Raw genomic sequence first — 19163 nt, 5'->3', positions numbered from 1 at the left:
TATTTTGAAAAAGAAAAGGCCATAAAATAATGCATTATTAATAGCCCAGGGTTGAAAAAAGAAGCCAAGAAAACTAATAGTTCCACAGCAGAGCTGCAAATTCCAAATCAGCCTATCTTACACTAACAAATATTAGGAGGCCATACTACACCCTCTCCACATTCCTAATTGTGTTACACGCCCCTGTTGTACATTTATAACGTGCTCCAGAGAGTCTGAGTATGAGGGATAATACAATGTTTATTTCTCCTAAATCTAGTCCACAAGTGGTGCAAGATAGAATTGTCCTTTGGACCTCCCACCCTTTTGTTGTATCTTAAAAAGGACATGCACAGTTTAACAAACCAAGCACTTCAGCAACAGGGACTGCCACTTTTGTGGCTGAAGTGCTTCCTTTGTTTGGGCCCCCACAAACCAATTTTTTTGCGAGTGCTATCTCTGTTTATTAATTAGGAGGTTGACGAAGAGGGTGTTGGTAGTGGAGATTGCATGTGCTAGTCCAAACTGCTGGTAGCTGATACTGATCTGCTTGTTATTGTTTTAAAGGATAGTTCAGATTTTGATAATTAACTTGCATGAACTTGCTGCAAATTACATAACAGGGGGAGGTGCCTAAATGGTTAATGTCCCTACCCCTACTAAGTTTGGCTTCACTGATAGTACATGTGCTTTAACAAATGTTGTCAGGATTTGGGTAAAAATAATTCCACATACATAAGAGGTGTCTTTTTTGGTCTTGTTCCCAGGCATGACCATGGCCTTTTTTCTCATGAGCAAGAACTGCTGCCACCAGTGGCTGACTTACTTTGACACAATCAACATCCTCACCATCAACATCTTCATTAACATCGGATATACAAATTTCCCTCTCATCCTGTTGCATTTCCACACTAGCATCCTCAATTTCTACATCACCATCTTTACTTATATTGCTCATCCCCACATTTGCAAAGGATGCAGAAATGGTGGAAGGAAGCTTCTCTACAAGTAAAGTGTTAGAAATGTCATATTCACACATAGCTAATGTTGACACCCCTAGACTCTCCTCAGGGCTTTGTAAACAAACAGTCTCTTCTTCAGCTTTAGTGGTGTTCTTTTTTCGGAGGGCATTGATTTGTCTGTTTAAAAGGTGACACCTTTTTTGCAGTGCCTCAGAGCCAACAGTCCCACACACTCTCCTTCTGGCATCTTGTGTGAAATAGTGGCCAAATCACGAGGGAGGAACTTTATGCACATCCAAAACATGTGAGATCTGATGCTGGGAAGACAAAGTTCTTCCTGAGATCCGAGTCTGAAAGGAAGACTCGAGTCGGGACTCAGTTCTACTCCTAATGCTTAAGTTTGGGTGTTTTTGGTTTCTAGGAAACTGAACTTGCTCATTCTACGCTCACCAGATATGTAGGTACAAATCACCTGGACCTGTTTGAGTGGGTGGTATTCATGTGACCGGCGGTCTGCTGACCGACAGTCACATGACCTCCTCCACCATCCCGCCAGCTCAGTATCCCGATGGTCAGCATGCCGACCAACAGGGACTATTTCCACTCGTGGGTGTCCACGACACCCATAGAGTGGGAATAGAACCCGTGGCGACCGCAGGTCGCCACCGAGCCCGCAGCGCGGCGAGCGCAGCGAGCCCGCAAGGGGCTTTCTGCACTCGCCCCTCCCCGTCGGGATCCCGGCGTCGGTATGCTGCCGGGATCCCGGCGTCGGTAAGCTGACCGGCGGTCAGGAGACCGCCGGTCAGCCATACTACACCCGTTTGAGTGGCTCAGGTCAGATGGACGCCCAGCACAGAACATTTTTGGATAATTAATTATCCCATCCTATTAACTGTGACATCCACATAACTGTCAGTTTTGCTTATATTGAGTTTGTGCCTGATTTAGAGGTGGACGCAGTTTTGATTCAGCAGTTTCAATTCTACACGTGTCTTTTATGTACTTTGCATACGCCATGATGGTCCTGTGACAGAGGTCAAAGTGAAGCTCTAGTCGCAGTTTGATGGACAGTCATCGAGCATCTGGGGGAGGTAATAGGTAGGGACCTCTAAAACGAATACATGTCACAACTATTTTGGGGTTGTGTCACAGCCAGTGACTGCATCTTTATATGTAGTGCTTCTTTGGTTTTTCACGGGTTCGATGATGTGACCGATTCTGCATCTTCAGGCACAAGTGGCATCTGAGAAGCTACCGGTGGGCGTCTCTTTACAAATATGGCTCCTTTGGCATTAGCATACCTTCTTAGCAAAATTGGCAAGATTCCGCAGAGATCTGATCCCAAAAGTTTATTCTTAGTTTTAATACAGTAGGTACAGTATGTCTGACCAACATATAGAATATTGTGTATTGGGACTTACTCCCTACCATTACTCAGTTGGTGGTGCTCCTAAGAGTCAAGTAATAGGGATTCAAGTAAGAATGAAAAAAGAAGACCATTTTGCTGGGGCAGTCTTTTCATTTATAATTTTATTAAAACATTGAGGGCCAGATGTACTAAGCCTTGAAAAGTGATAAATATCACGGTGATAAAGTACCAGCCAATCTGCTCCTAACTGTCATTTTTCAAACACAGCCAGTGGCATGGTAGTTAGGAGCTGATTGGCTGGCAGTTTATCACTGTGAAATGTATCACTTTTCAGGCTTAGTACATCTCCCCCAAAGTATTTATTGCTAAACATTAAAATGTCATCATTGTCTTCTGCTGAGATACAAAATGGCTCTTACATGTCATGCAAAACATTACGCGATATATATTTTTTACTTATATTTATATATCAGTGCATTGACATACAATTTATGCCATTATAATATGATAATGTTCTGCTTGTAAATCATCAAAATGTGTACAATAACACAAAAATAGCATGGGTTATAAGGGTTTAAGAAGTACAAACAGTACAAAAAAAATAAAGCAATGTAAGTGAGTAAATAGGAAATATATATGTGTACAAAGATAGACAAATAGCATTTCACATATAAAAGTGCTTTAAGTGCAAAAAAATTGCAATGAATGCATCAGCCAAATTTGTTGATGGTTCTCAATATCGGACAGAGATCTATCCTGTTAATCACTAGACATAATGGCTGTATTTATTGAGTACATATGCAAATCATCGAAATACTTATCAGAGAGTACGTGCAGTATGTCCTGGTCCTCTGCACTGGACCTGGACCACCTTCTTTGGATGCGCGTTTCTCCAGTATTATCATACCTTCTCAGATCTACTGTGACCAAAGATGCAGCACCAAGCCGATTTGTGTCCACTTCAGACTCAAACCATAGATTCAGCATAGGGCCAGATGCATCATCGCTTGGAAAGTGATAAAATGGAGAGTGAAAAACTACCAGCCAATCAGCTCCTAACTGCCATTTTTCAAACATAGCCTGTTACATGGGAGGTGGGATCTGATTGGCTGGTACTTTTTCACTCTCTATTTTATCACTTTCCAAGCGATGAGCCCAATTTGTCTAAAAAAGGAAAGATGGAGATGTTTCCCTTAGCGACCACTCAGATTCCAGCTCTCATTCATCTAGTACATTGTAGAACATCGTAGCTAAAATCTGATTGGTTGCCATGAGCAATACCTCCACTTTTACTTTTTAGCCAATGTGCCGTAGTACTGTAAATCTCCCCCTATAGGTTCATTTTTATTTTATACTAAATGTACCTTTAAATGTATTGTGCCTCCATAATAATGCATATTTTCTCATATTATGCATGGGTAAAGGCAATTTATTTGTCATTGAAAGTCTAATTTTCATTCATAGTAATAAAACTACTCCGTTGAGCCTGAGATGTAAATTCACAATTTGCTGGACTGAGCTGCATTTTATTATTTGTCATCTCTGTGGACACAGTGGGGAAAATGCAGAATACTTGTATAGTACAAGTGGGTATATTAATCAATGTGTGATATTTTCTGATGTGAGGTAAATCACTTGATATTATGTTATTGGATAGTATCAATGCATCATGCAGAGTTTTTTTTTTTCTTTTACATTTTGATCAATTGGCTCAATAAAATAACACTGGATTAAGCAGTATCTCAAATGAGATGAAACTAGAGTTTGATAAATGAGCCATAATACAGTGCATAGTACATAGCAGCTTCCACAAACCAAGCTATTCTTTGTGTTGTTATTAATATTCAGCATTTCTGTAATATATGGTAATAGCGATTTCATTTCCAATCCATTACATACTGTAGAATAAGCAAATGCATTGTTATATAAAAAGGGACTTTATGTAGATGTGTTTGGAATGTTCAGGATTTATACATTAGGGTGTAATTTACTTTTTTTTTTCATTTGCAGAACAAAGTGTATCAATGTACCAAAGTCAGATCAAGCTCGATCAACACTCTATTAGGCCCTGGGCACAGTAGTGTTTATTGGTGTCTGACGTTTAATCTTTAGACAGTCGTTGATATTAAAAGCCTAATGTTGGTTTTTAATATCATTAGAAAACAAGTCGGCACAAGCCTTTTAATATTATTATTGAACATAGATTTCTCCCTGTAATGAGATGTCCACACAGTTACTTAAGCTATAATGAGAGGGATAGCGGGAAAAGCTAAGTCATTAGCAATTGCTGCACAAGTGTCCTGTGTATCTCTCTTAACATTTATATCCTTTGGCTTGCGCCTAGGATGTCTTGTGGGCTGGTACCATCAAAAGTCACAGGGGTCTGTAGCCACCTTTGAGTCAGGCCTGAGCTCTACAGTTTTAGGGGTCTATGCACTAACGGGGTAACTCACATCTGATCGCAGCAGCAAATTTGTTAGCAGTTGGGCAAAACCATGTTGCACTGCGGGGGGGGGGGGGGGCAGATATAACATTTGCAGAGAGAGTTATATTTGGGTGGGTTATTTTGTTTCTGTGCAGGGTAAATACTGGCTGCTTTATTTTTACACTGCAATTTAGATTTCACATTGAACACACCCCACCCAAATCTAACTCTCTCTGCACATGTTATATCTGCCCCCCCCCCCCTGCAGTGCACATGGTTATGCCCAACTGCTAGCAAATTTGCTGCTGCGATCAGATCTGAATTAGGTCCTAAGTCTTGGAGAGAGATAAAGTGGGCGGAGATACAGTACCGCCCAATCAGGTCCTAACTGCCATATTACAGGCTGTGTTCGAAAAAAAATGTCAGAAACTGGTTGGCTGGCACTTTATCTCTCTCTCCACTTTATTTCTCTCCAAGACTTACTACATAAACCCCCTAGTCTCCAGATTTAAAATGGCAATCATTTAAAACTTGGTTTTGCCTTTTAAAATATTGTTGCTATCAATCTAGAGGCTAAATTGTTAAAATCTTGACGCTGTCTGAAACTTGAAGGCTATTGTATTTATTCCATGATGCAGTCTTCAGTAGTGAACTGCCTTGTAACGCTAAGAGGTTTATGTATGTAGCGTTGGAGAGATAAAAAGTGGAGCGAGATAAAGTACCAGCCAATCAGCTCCTAACTGCCATGTTACAGGCAGTGTTTGAAAAATGACAGTAAAGAGCTGGTTGGTTGACACTTTGTCTCCATCTACTTTATTTTTCATCAAGGCTTAGTACATAGGTGGTCATTCCAAATTGATCGCTAGTTGCATTTGTTCACAGTGCAGCGATCAGGCTAAAAACGGCTGTTCTGCGCATGCGTATGCTGTGCAATGCACTCGCGCGTCGCACAAGTACAATGAATGATGTCGTTTTGCACAGGGTCTAGCAAAGCATTGCAGTCGCACTGGTGGCCGCAGTGTGATTGACATGAAGTGAGCATTTCTGGGTGTTAACTGACCGTTTTCAGGGCGTGTCCGAAAAAATGCAGACGTGCCAGGGAAAACACGGGCACGGCTGGGCAAACGCAGGGTGTGTTTGTGACATCAAAACAGGAACTGAATAGTCTGAAGTCATCGCAAGCACTGAGTAGGTATTGAGCTACTCTGAAACTGCACAAAAAATTTTTGTAGCCGCTCTGTGATACATTCGTTCGCACTTCTGCTAAGCTAAAATACACTTCCAGAGGATGGCGGCATAGTGTTTGCATGGCTGCTAAAAACTGCTAGCGAGCGATCAACTCGGAATGACCCCCATATATCCCTAAATGTTAAAAGCAATCCCAAAATTAGGCGTGGTAGGCTATACTAAGAACAATCATGGTGACAGACTGCAATATTGGCCATTACCATTTCCACTTGTTTGTTTCTTTAAGCTGCTTTTAATGATTTTTAAGATTGTAGAATGTTTACAGTGTAATATAGCATCCACAGTTTCATGGCACATGATGTAGTGAGTATACTAGCTTTGGCGCACCCCTTTGAGTTATGACAGTCTTGTGTGCTGTAAGATCCTATACTTCCTCACACCCTTCTGCCTTCACAGCATAGGACCATCCAGAGGGTTTGAAAAGAAGATAATTATTTGTAGACGGGCATCTAAGAAAATGACTGCCAGATTAATTGATAAAGGGTACTTATATTGTTATTAAATGTGGTTTGGTGCTTAAGAATTTAGGTGAATATCTTTAACACAATGTCACCTAGACAGTGCTTATGAACTGGTTTACTACTACTATGTAGTGAGCCCCACTAACTGTATTTTCTGATGCTTGCTCAGATCAGGTGGACCAAAACAGCAGGAAGTGCATCTGATAGATTCCAAGACTCCAGTGTCTTCAACGAGACCCTGAGGATTACAAATATCCAGAGACACCAAGGAGGTCGATACTATTGTAAAGCAGAAAATGGTCTGGGTTCTCCTGCAATAAAGTCTATACGAGTGGATGTATATTGTGAGTACACAATGGAAATATTATTTACTAAAAGTGTTATTACTGTTTTTATTACATATATATACATACTGTGTATTTATAGTTACTGATTCCAATATATGGAGAAATAAGGTAAATAAAACAAATATGCAATTATCTCAAATGATTCTGAGATACAGGAAAGAAATATATGTAGACATGCCCTGCCCAGGAATATTTTATTAACAGTTTCTTATACTGTACAGTATATTCATGAATGTGATGGTTGTCATACTGTATATCAAGTATCATTTACCCAATATAAAAAAAATATAAATGTTGCTTATTTAAACCTTATTTTCAGCCATAAAATAACAACAGCAACAAATAACATAAGAACCCACCGTGTTTATAATTCACAAAATAATGATGCTTTGTTAAAACAGTATTTTACATTGTATCCTATTATATATTACACACAGGTGAACATTCTCTATTTGTGGTAATAGGCTAAATATGATAATGGTACAATGAATATTCACACAATGATTAACCCTTTACATAAAGTACAGTATGCCCAGGAATATTAACCCCTAATTATCGAGTACTTGAAATCGTCAAATGAGCCGATGGTCACAGTCATGCTTTCATGGTGATGATGGTGGTGGTTCTCTTTTTATGTGGAGTCCTAGGGCTGTAGTCCCATCTGTCCCAGTGTTTATCTGGCCCTTAAACTGTGAGCGTATATAACCGTAATATAATAATTCACAAAAGGGATTCTATCAGAAATTGTGGGGCCCCACGGGACTGCCTGAATGGGCAGGGAACCGATCCATCATCGCCCTCCTGTCCCTCCATCATCACCTCAAGCAAGCACACCCTCCACCCATTACTACACCTCCCTTTCTATACAAATGCTCTGCAACTCCTGCCTCACCTTCTGCTCCCCCTGCCGCCCCAACAGCTTACAGTTCTGGGCGCCAGTTGCTGGAAGAAGGCTGCAGGACACTACCAATAGTTCTAATAAGAAGGCTGCAGGAGGTAGCATCGGTCAGGGCTGTAACTAGGTGTGTGCGGAGGAGACACCGCACATAGCACTGCAGCGTAGGGGGCGCTGTTGGCGACACTTGTCAATTAATTACTTTCACTTGCAGCTTCCCCCCTTTTTGAAATCTCCTGATCAACCATGTACTCCTTCCCCCACCCCTTCTGTCACTAATACCTATACAACATTCATTCTTTGTTATTCAGTCACACTGTCCTTTATTACATTTCAAGATGCTGACATACCCAGGATTTGAACCCATTGGCTGTGGCATTGCAGTCAGACAATCTATTCATTGAGCTATCTGCCCTTGCATAGAAAGCTAGAGAATTCTAAGCTAGAGAATTCTAACTACTTAAAGCTTACCTTTTACTTTGTGATAAAATGATCAGCATTGCGGCTGAGCAGATCTATGTAGTGTGTGGCTGCACACTACATAGATCTGCTCAACTGCAATGCCAATTATTCTTTTTACAAAGTACCAGTATCTTTATATAGTCTTCATAGTTTTTATGCAGGATCAAATAGCTTAATGAATAGGGTGTTTGATTACAATTCAACAGGTTATATGTTTGAATCCTCGGTATGGCAGTATATGAAAATGTGTTATTTAATAAACAGTATTGTACATTAACTGAATAACAACGAGCTCTCAAGTAAAGTGCATGAATGTGGTATAAAGAGGATGCATGCGCATCAAGCCTTATACTTCTCATCTGTTTGAATGTATGTGTAATAATTTCTATTGCACTACAAGTCTCAGATTAACCCACATGCTGCTTGCAAACTACATCAAGCCTTATGCTTGTCAACTGTTTGAATGTATGTGATATAATGTGTTTCTTTTCATTACCTATGTATATGATGGAATTTATTGTGAATTAGTTTAGAGTAGGCTACTGCCTGTTTACCCACCAAGTGCAATCTATGTTCTTTGATCAATTAGCATTACAGTCAAGTGACCAAATGTTCAGAGGTAGGCTTGTATCTTAATTAGACACAGTATTTCTTTGGATTCTGTCAAGGGGTCAGCTACAGTAGCTAGGGGTTCAGCTTGTATGGAATTAACCAAGTGTGGAGTAATGAAGTGTGCTATCTGAACAGTTAAAAAACTGTTGAACAAACATTGATCAACATCAACAAAAGGTAACTTTAAATTTAAACAACGTAATCCTACACCACTTAACCCAAACTTAACTCACAAACTACCACAGCATGTTCACCAAACTACTCTTTCTTATTTCAATTCATGGATATCTCACCAAATTTAATACATTCTACACTCACCCCTCTGTACAAATTACAGCTTCTATTATCCACTCACCTCTTTTAAACATTCATGAGCTTTATACTTGCTTCTCTACAAGTACTTTGACAACCACAATTGGCAACCACAATAAACACTCACAAACATCCACCAGTATTTATCTCTCTCTTCTGCTGTTATTAGCTGGTGACATATGACCAAATCCAGGCTCCAACCACCTGTCCCACTCCCACTCAGCTGTTTCAAAACAACATAGATATCCATCTAACCTCATAATTATCACGTCTCCCATTCCCCTCCAAGTCACTAAAATGTGCTTTATTGAATGCACGCTCTGTTTGTAACAAATTAACATCCATCCATGACCTCTTTATCTCTCACAAATTTAATCTTCTGGCTATAACAGAAACATTGCCCACACAATCAGACACAGCCTCCTCTGCAGCACTGTCACATGGTGTTCTCCACTTCACACACACCTTCAGGCCTGGTAATAGTAAAGGTGGTGGGGTTGGAATATAACTGTCCCAATTTTTCACATACACAGTTCTATCTCAGGTTCCATCACTCGCATTCACATCATTTGAAGTTCACACTATCGGGATTTTCACCCTCTTCTCTCTGCATGTTGCAGCTATCTATCGCCCTCCTGGGCAACCCAAACAACAATTTCTAGGAGATTTTTCTGCCTGGCTCCCACCCTTCTTATCCTCTGATATCTCCACCATCATTATGTGCAATTTCAATATAGCTCTTGACAGTCCATAATCAGTTCATGCCTCCAAACTCGTCTCTCTAACCGCCTCTCTTGGCCTCAACCAATTGTCTGACTCCTCTACTCCCCAGGGGGGCCATTGCCTTGATCTTGTGTTCACCAGGCTATGCTCAGTTTCTGAATTCATAAATGTTCCATTCCCTCTCTCTGATCACAACCTGATCACCTTCTCAATCTCTTTCATTACTCTAAACTGACACTAAAAACAAGCAAAAATGCTAACAATATAAATTTTCGACAACTTTCCACTTCTCTGCAACAACTGCTGTCACCAATTTCTACATTTTCCACACCTGAGACTGCTTTATCCCACCTGCATCAGACTCTAGAGCATGACCTTGATGAAGTGGCACCAGCTACCAATCACACTCCACGTAGGCTTAGATGCCAACCGTGGCACTCTAAATCAACAAGACACCTACAAAAACTGTCACATATAGTAGAACGTCTGTGGCGTAAATCTCAGAATCCAAGTGACTATCTCACATATAAGAACACCTACCACTCCTATCGTCAGGCCTTGGACACTGCCAAACAAACATATTTCCAATCTCTTCTCATGCCACCAACCCCAAGCTACTTTTAATACATTTAAATCACGTCTTTACGCTCCCTCACCCGCCGCACAAGGGTATTAACCAAACTGCACCATCATACATCTCTTCACTCATCTCAGAATATATCCCTACCAGACTTCTCCACTCTGCACAAGATCTGTATCTCTCATCCACATGTATTACTTGTTCCCACTCAAAATTCCAGGACTTTATCCGGGCTTCCCCCACTCTGTGGAATGCCCTCCCACGCACAATAAGACTTATTTCTAGTCTCCAAACCTTTAAACGTTCCCTGAAAATTCACCTCTTCAGACAAGCCTATCAAATTCCAGACCCACCCACATAACCTTCAATGCTTCCCTATCTAATTACATCCTCGTTGTACAGTCCACATAACCTCACATATTTTGTCTTCCAACATTACTGGGTGATCATATCATACAACCTATTAAGAACATAGCAATCTGGTGGACCATTATGCAATAGGTAGCATCTATCCTTGCACAAAAACTTGCTTCCTACTTCAAGGATAAGATTGATAAAATCCGAGATGAATTGGTGTGCTCTAACTCAGCCAGTGACCTTTTCAGTTCCTTACCTGAACCCTCTGGCACTTTCTCTTCTTTTAATCCCACTAGTGAAGATGAAGTATCAACACTCTTTTCATCCTCCTACTCCACTACCTCTTCTCTTGATCCTATACCCTCACAAGTCAGTAACTTTGACTCCTGTGCTTATCCCAACCTTAACGAAAATCTGTAATCTATCTCTCTCTACTGGTATCTTTTCTTCTCTGTTTAAGCATGCAGTGATTACTCCCATTCTGAAAAAACACAAATACTCTCTCTAACTACCGTCCCATTTCTCAGCTCCCATGTCTCTCCAAGCTACTTGAGAGACTTGCCTACACTCGCCTTACACACTTTGTTAACTCCCACAACTTACTGGACCCACTTCAGTCAGGCTTTTCGTGCCCAACACTCCACAGAGACACCACTGACCAAAGTAGTGAATGATCTGGTCACTGCTAGATCGAAAGGCCATTACACACTTCTTATTCTTCTAGATCTCTCTGCTGCTTTTGACACTGTTGACCACTCTCTTCTCATACAAACACTACAATCCCTATGTCTTCAAGACACAGCCCTTACTTGGTTCTCATCCTACCTATCTAATCGCTCTTTCAGTGTTCACTTCTCTGATTCTACCTCCTCTTCTCTACCTCTATCAGTTGGAGTACCGCAAGGCTCAGTCTTAGATCCTCTGCTTTTCTCAATCTATAGCTCAACTCCTGGTAAACTAATCAGCTCCTTCAGATTTCAGTATCATTTGTACGCTGATGATACTCAAATCTACCAATCCTCCCCAGATTTATCGCCATCTGTATTGGTTCGTGTCACTGAATTCCTGTATGCCACTTCATCTTGGATGTAATCTTGTCACCTCAAACTTAACATTTCCAAAACAGAATTAATTATTTTCCCAGCAGCCAAGAGTAGTTACCAACCTGATATCTCCATAATTGTTGACAATGCGACTATCCACCCTACCCCACAAGCTCGCTGCCTAGGTGTCATCCTTGACTCTGAACGGTCGTTTGTTCCATACATTCAATCTGTCTCTAAATCATGTTACATGCACCTAAAAACATATCTAAAATACGTCCTTATCTTACACAAGACACTGCAAAAACTGTAATCCATGCACTCATCATCTCCTGCATTGATTATTGTAATAGTCTCCTTACTGGTCTTCCCAAACATAGGCTCTCACCACTAAAATCCATTTTAAATGCAGCTGTGAGGCTAGTCTTCCTCGCCAGACGTTCTTCGTCTGCTGATCCGCTCTGTCAGTCCCACTATTGGTTATCGGTATTCTACCGTGTTAAATATAAAATACTTTTACTTACATACAAGGCTATTAACCGAACTGCACCATCATACATCTCCTCACTCATCTCAAAATATCTCCCTACCCGACCTCTCCGCTCTGCACAAGATCTGCGTCTCTCATCCACATGTATTACCTGTTCCCACTCAAAATTACAGGACTTTACCCGGGCTTCACCCACTCTGTGGAATGCACTCCCATGCACAATAAGACTCACCACTAGTCTCCAAACCTTTAAACATTCCCTGAAAGCTCACCTCTCCAGACAAGCCTATCAAATTCCAGACCCACACACATAACTTTGAATGCTTCCCTATCTAATTACATCCTCTCTGTACAGTCTACATAACCTCACATACTTTGTCTTCCAACATTGCTGGGTGATCATATCATACAACCCTTTCAGAACTTAGCAATCTGGTGGATCATTACGCAACAGGTAGCATCTATCCTTGTGTATCAATGCCTGTTTCCCTATAGATTGTCAGCTTGCGAGCAGGGCCATCCTACCTCTATGTCTGTTTTTGCCCAGTTTTGTTCTATTACTGTTGTTCTAATTGTAAAGCGCAACGGAATATTCTGCGCTATATAAGAAACTGCTAATAAATAAATAAATATTGGAAAAATGGAGGAGGGGGGAATCCAATTCTCTCTCTGGCACAGGGCACCAAAAAGTCTAGTTATGGCTCTGGCATCAATCCATGTGCACTTTTGGTATCCATGCCAGAACCACCTCTGCACCACCACAGGGGGAAGGAGTCCAGATCAGGCAGCCATGGACTTGAGAGACAGCGCTAGTGACATTTCATATTTGGAGCCAGCCGCAAGCTAATCAGAGCTAATGGACACGCAGACAATCAGGAGCCGCAACTGCTAGTGCTACTGATTTACTCCCTGTCCATCAGCATCAATTGGCTCACAGCTGAAGCCAAATATAAAATGCAGCTGGTTACATCCCACTATGGCTTCCTGTGGTACTTAACAATCCACCCTGCTGACAACTGCTTCCACTCATGGTCTGGTCCTGGTACTCCAGTCCCCCCCCCCCTCCTGACTGGTGTGTCATTGTGTGCACATTGGCAGGTTTGCCCGCTGGAGAGTGGGCGCCTCAATAGCATAAAGAAGCAATAGCAGCTGTGACGTTAGTTACAGCTGCTGCTGCGTCCACCTCTGTATAACCCCCTCAGTTCCACCAGTGAGACCACTCCCTTGCTCAGCTGCCCATGGCTTATTTAACAGTAAAACATCTGTACTGTTATCAGGTATGCTGCCTCATACCACAGAAGTGATATCATAAGCTCACTGGCAGTTGATACAATGGCTGCATTGTGAATATTGTTTCTGTTCACAACAAGGCTCCTCCCTATTTGTGAAGATGACAAATGACAGTATTTATTTATTCTATGTATGTTCTGTGTCGCTTTAATATGGCTTTTCCTACCAAATGTTGATTGTTCATCCGTGTTTATTATTTGACGCAATACACTAGCATGTGCTGTTACGGGTTGATGAGAGAATATTATTTCCGAGAAATACTGCCAAGTTGCAGCTGTATACTGTCACTGTAATAAAACAACATTTACGTCCCCTGAATGGACAATGTTGTGCCAGGATACAGTAGAAGAGGGTAAACAGCCGCGTGATTATTTCTCAATTGTATTGTGACTACACAATGAGCCAAAGCGTGTTGTTAGCCGCCAAGTGCTGTCAGATTGTTTACAATGTACGTACAAATGAGATATTTTTTGCCGGTGGAAGCACTGACAGATAAAATAGGAGGTTTATCATGATACAGAAGCGGAACATAAAAGTGAATCTGCAATAAAATCTTTAGATCGTAAAAAAAAAAAGGTCAAAGATTTGGGATTAGAACTTCCAGTCTTCAGTGTATTTTTTCTTTTTATTAGCATACACTAAATTGCAAAACAAAATGAAGCATTTTTGGAAAAAAATACAGAAATTAAATGAATGAACTTTGTTTTTCTATAGAGCAGTGTTGTATATCATGCTTACGGAGAGATGGAGGCGATGACTTGCTAGTTTCCATTCAAGTGATTTGAGATTATTCCTACGTGAATGCATCAAAGAGATTCTTGTCACACATTTTGTTGCCCTGAGCAAGTGTCCATTCATCTACAGCCACATGGAAAATGTGGCCTCTGCAGTGCAAGATACATTCCATATGTTTTATACTTAGAGCTGCATGATCTGTGAGGGCAATCTGTGTGTCTCTTGCTGAGCACATACTGGGGAGAAAATATAAATTGTGTCTATTGCTATTGTCTATTGCTGCAGCTCAAGGGCGTAGCTACCATAGGTGCAGGCAGTGCAGCTGCTATGGGGCCCAGAGCTGAGAGGGGCCCACCTTCCCTGTCAAAGTTACATGTGTTATATACATTTTTCGCCATTGGGTGGTACATAGGGGTCCTTTTAAACTTTTTCCTTGGGGTCTGCTATATGTCTAGGTATGTCCCTGGAGCTGCTTATTGTAGTGTAGTATATAATGAACTGGAGGGCATTTTAATGTTATATAGCATGAACTGGGGCACTGTAATGAGGCAAAATATGAACAGGGAGCACTATATATCACAATGTGAATTATGGCTACTGTACGGCATACACAGTACACAGCTCTGAAATGTGACATAGGGTGAACTTAAGCACTACTATGATTCATAAAAGAGACTAGGGCACTACTATGGGGCAAAACATTAAATAAGGCTCTACTAGGGTTCACACAATGAACTAGGGCACTATTATTGGGCATAACATTAACAACTGCTGCAGAGAAGTGTCTCTCTAGAAGCATTGGGACAGGGGCCCCTTCAAAATGTTGCTATGGGGCCCACAAAGTTCTGGCTACGCCCCTGAATAGGAGGCACTGTTGATACATGCAAGTCATACTTACTGTAGTTGATGATATTTGATTTATTACCTCCAGAAAATCACAAAGTAGAGGTCCTGGTGGAATGTGCTGCCAGAATAAGGTAGCACCATGCATCAACCACCAGCCCCTCCCCCATTGACCTGTGCTACTTTTTTTATAATGAACAGCAGGGTTTAGGGCTATAGTGACACAATTTACCATGAACAGTGTCATCAACAGGGCCGTCAAGAGTGGCGATGGGCCTGGATTTTGAGGGGGTATGACCAAATCCAGGAGGTATGGCCACACCCCCTTCTGCAGCAAAGGGGAGGTCAATAGTCAAAAAGAGGGGCACTGAAAGCTGCAAAGAGACTGAAATGCTGGCAGCATTATGGTGACACAGGTGTAATTCTGCTAACCACATTTTACAGGGGTCATCATTGTAAGTCTGCTGGTAAAGGAAGCATTTTTATACTAATGTTGCTGTCTCTTTAGCAGCATTACAACTGTGTCACCATAATACTGCCGGCATTTCAGTGTCCTCATAGAGATAGTTGACACAGCGACCGTCAACAATATGTTTACATCCCAGTTTAGTCTGTCTCCCTTGTAGCGAGCAGAATAAATTCAGTGAAAACTTTACCATTAGATTTTCTTGAATTTCACTGTTTTTTTTTTTTTAAATGCCACTCTTGGTTCTAAGAAGGGATGAGCAAAATGACAGGACAGTGATCAAGACTAGCATGGGAAGAGACCGTTCCACAGAGGGGAAACGTTTCCACAATACGATCTTCCAGTCCTTTGGTTTTCTCTGTGTCAGTCCAGACTGTTTTTCGAAACTAGCAGTTTGCATAACAAACAGATCTGGGATGTTGAAATATCAATTTATTCTATGGTTCGATTGGCTGGCACAGGGCTGGGGACACTTACGCCATATTCAAAATTTCATGTCCAAACTAAGCAAATCTATTTTGTATCAATTTTTTTTAATCTCCAGCTGTAAGATAATTAGCCATTGATCTTCAGCATACATGTCTAATATCTCTACAGATTATCTCTCAATTTGCACTGAACTAATAGTATGATGGGTGAAATTGAAAGAAAAGCTGTCTGTAGCCAACTACATTTTGCTATTGTACATTGGATATCTACAGTATCTATATTGGGTTAGGCACCAGGGGGAGGGTTAGGGTTTGATACCAGGGGGCAGTAGCGCATGCAGGGGGGGGGGGTTCTGGTTACCCAGAAACCCCCCTGATGGGCCAAATTGTTATTTTTTTAGAGACGGAGACAGCTTTGTCTCCGTCTCAACACAAACCGTGATCGCGATCACAGCTACTGCAGGGAGCTCTCATCTACTGAGCTCCCTGCACATGGGACTGAGCTCCATCGGCTTCGTAAAGTACCGTGACCACCAGTCTCCTTTTTACAACCATGGGTATGTCTGCTAGCTCATGTATTTACTGTATGTATGTTTGTATGGTATGATATTATTTATAGTATGTATGCAGAATGTTAAGCATGTTTGCATGTATGTATGTATGTATGTATGTATGTATGTGGAAAGTGAGTGTGTGTTTGATATATATAGTGGCAAAAAAAATACATTATATATATAGATAGTGTGACAAGAACACTGGGATAGTGTTTGAGGGCAGGTATATTTGTCCCAGGTTCTTGTCTTACATGTTTTAGAAAATGTTAACTTCTAGGAAAAATGCTTTTTGTTTTGTCTGAACCTTTTCAGTTTGCTGTAAAAGCTGGGTAAAGGCTCTGAGAGAGAGATAAGGCGAGTTCTAGACATTGGGCCCAGTTCGGGTCTTTGGCCTCACAGAGGGCTAATCAGGGTTTCAGCTGTGTAAGAGTGATATAGTGCTTCTAACCTGATTAGTATGGGCAGACTGCCTGGGAAGGCTGCAGGATCTGTGTGTGAGAGACACGCTTTCTGATGCAAGTAAGCTATACAGTATGTACTGAAGAACTCTGTGTTTTGTTTAGTGACAGTTAGGAACATCTTATGTTTAGTTAGTGCCGGACAGGCAAGGTATTTTTATTTTGGGGTTTGTTTTATTTTCTGTTTCAATAAAACTGGCCGGGGTCAGTTGTACCAGAAACTGGACTTGTGTTGTTCCTCAGCTGCTGCGTGCGGCCATATTCCCCAGGAAAAGGCACCTTGCACCCCTACAGTGTTACAACTTGGTGGAGAATGCGAGCAGGCCGTTCTGCGCATAAGTGAAAGCAGCAGCTTTGTGAGGCCTGCAGAAAACGGTGGTTTATGCAGATACAGCCCAGTGTGAAGTTACTGAGACTCACCCCTGAGGGTTTGATATATGTCCTGGGTGAAAGCAGCTACAAAGCCGCCTGAAAAATCTGTTGACATGGAGGATCTGCTTAAAGCCTTGCTGCAAGCTACAGCGGCTCAGCAGGAGGCCAACCGACAGCAGCAGGTGGCAATGGAGGAAAATTGGAGACTACAGCAGGAGGCCAACAGACAGCAGCAGGTGGCAATGGAGGAAAATATAAGACAGCAGCAGGTGGCAATGGAGGAAAATAAGAGACAACAGCAGGCAGTTGTTGATGAACTTTACAGGCAACAGCGTCAGGATAGAGAGGCCTTAGCAGAAGTGGTGCAGAGACTTGCAGCTCGGGTTGGAGATGTGGCCGTCAGTGCTCCAACCAGCTCTAGTTCTATACGGGCCAGTCACTTCCTGCAGAAAATGACAGAGGCTGATGATGTGGAGGCCTATCTGACCACGTTTGAAAGGACTGCCGAGCGTGAGAACTGGCCGAAAGCACAGTGGGCCAGTCTGCTGGCACCTTTCCTGTCAGGTGAGCCCCAAAAAGCTTACTTTGATTTAAGCCCTGCTGAGGCTCGGGACTATGATAAACTAAAGACTGAGATCCTGACCCGCCTGGGAGTCACGCTGTCAGTACGAGCACAACGGGTGCACCGTTGGCTGTACGCCATGGAGAAGCCTCCGCGCTCCCAGATGCACGACCTTATTCAGCTAACAAAAAATGGCTGCAGCCAGAGACATTAACTGGTCCCCAGATGGTGGAAAGAGTCGTCATGGACCGCTACTTGAGATCTTTGCCCATGGTCCTGCGCAAGTGGGTGAGCCATGGAAACCCGGGTACTGCTGACCAATTAGTGGACATGGTAGAGAGGTATTTGGCAGCAGAGGAACTACTGATGACCACCCAGCAACCCATAGATCCTCGACAGCGCCCTTCAGTAAAGACTGGTAAGACTGTTCCGTGGGAAAACATTGCTGGGCGGTTAAGAGAACGCAAGGCTGGAGAGACTGTAAACACTGGCCCTGGAAACAGGCCAATGGGGCTAGAACGGTCTATGCTGCCCAAACGGGTTGATAATCGTGTGGTTAAATGTTTTAGGTGTGGTATGCCAGGTCATGTTATTGCCAATTGCCCAGTCACGCAAGAACCCATGCAATGTGATGCTGCCTTTGAATGTCGCAGAATGTCTTTCTTTGCTAGGTTAGCCTGTACTGTGGTACCTTCACCTGAGCTGGAAAAACAAATGTGTGATGTGTTCTTAGAAGGTAACCGGGTAGAGGCCTTGCTAGATTCAGGAAGTTTAGTTACCCTCGTGAAAGCTGGGTTAGTGAACCCCTTAAAGGTCCAGCAAATACCTATTGGGGTAACTTGCATACATGGGGATACCCAACATTATGCCACTGCTGAGGTGAATATAGAAACTTGTTGTGGGTCAGCAATGGTTAAAGTGGGACTGGTCCCTACCTTGGTGCATGAGGCCATAATAGGGAGGGATTTTCCTCATTTTTGGAAACTGTGGGAATCACGGTTATCAACAGATGTGAGAAGTAAAAAGCCAGTTGATAATACCGGTGATTTTATGGATGTACGTGGGTCTTCTGAACTTTCTGGCCCTTTGCCTTTTGCTAGTTTGGCTGGGGAAGTGACAGATGGGGAGTCCAGTGAGGACCCTCTTGCCGGGAACAGAGACATAGTAGTTAGAACTGAAAGCGTGCCTGA

The 19163-nt window shown here is 42.1% G+C and overlaps 1 protein-coding gene across 2 annotated transcripts in view; it reads left to right on the top strand.

Annotated features, from left to right (window-relative positions):
* The window catches only part of MDGA2 (MAM domain containing glycosylphosphatidylinositol anchor 2), a 1135272-nt gene that overhangs the window by 457705 nt on the left and 658404 nt on the right, over nt 1-19163 (top strand). For both annotated transcript variants that reach the window (XM_063947538.1, XM_063947537.1), the window contains exon 3: nt 6614-6788. In XM_063947538.1, the coding sequence (XP_063803608.1) occupies nt 6614-6788 (175 nt within the window). The remainder of the gene's footprint in view (nt 1-6613; nt 6789-19163) is intronic.

Source organism: Pseudophryne corroboree, chromosome 12 (assembly GCF_028390025.1).
Source record: "Pseudophryne corroboree isolate aPseCor3 chromosome 12, aPseCor3.hap2, whole genome shotgun sequence".
In the NCBI taxonomy this organism is placed as follows: Eukaryota; Metazoa; Chordata; class Amphibia; order Anura; family Myobatrachidae; genus Pseudophryne; species Pseudophryne corroboree.
Note: the sequence above shows the minus strand (reverse complement) of the source record. Positions and strands in the feature narration are given on the sequence as shown.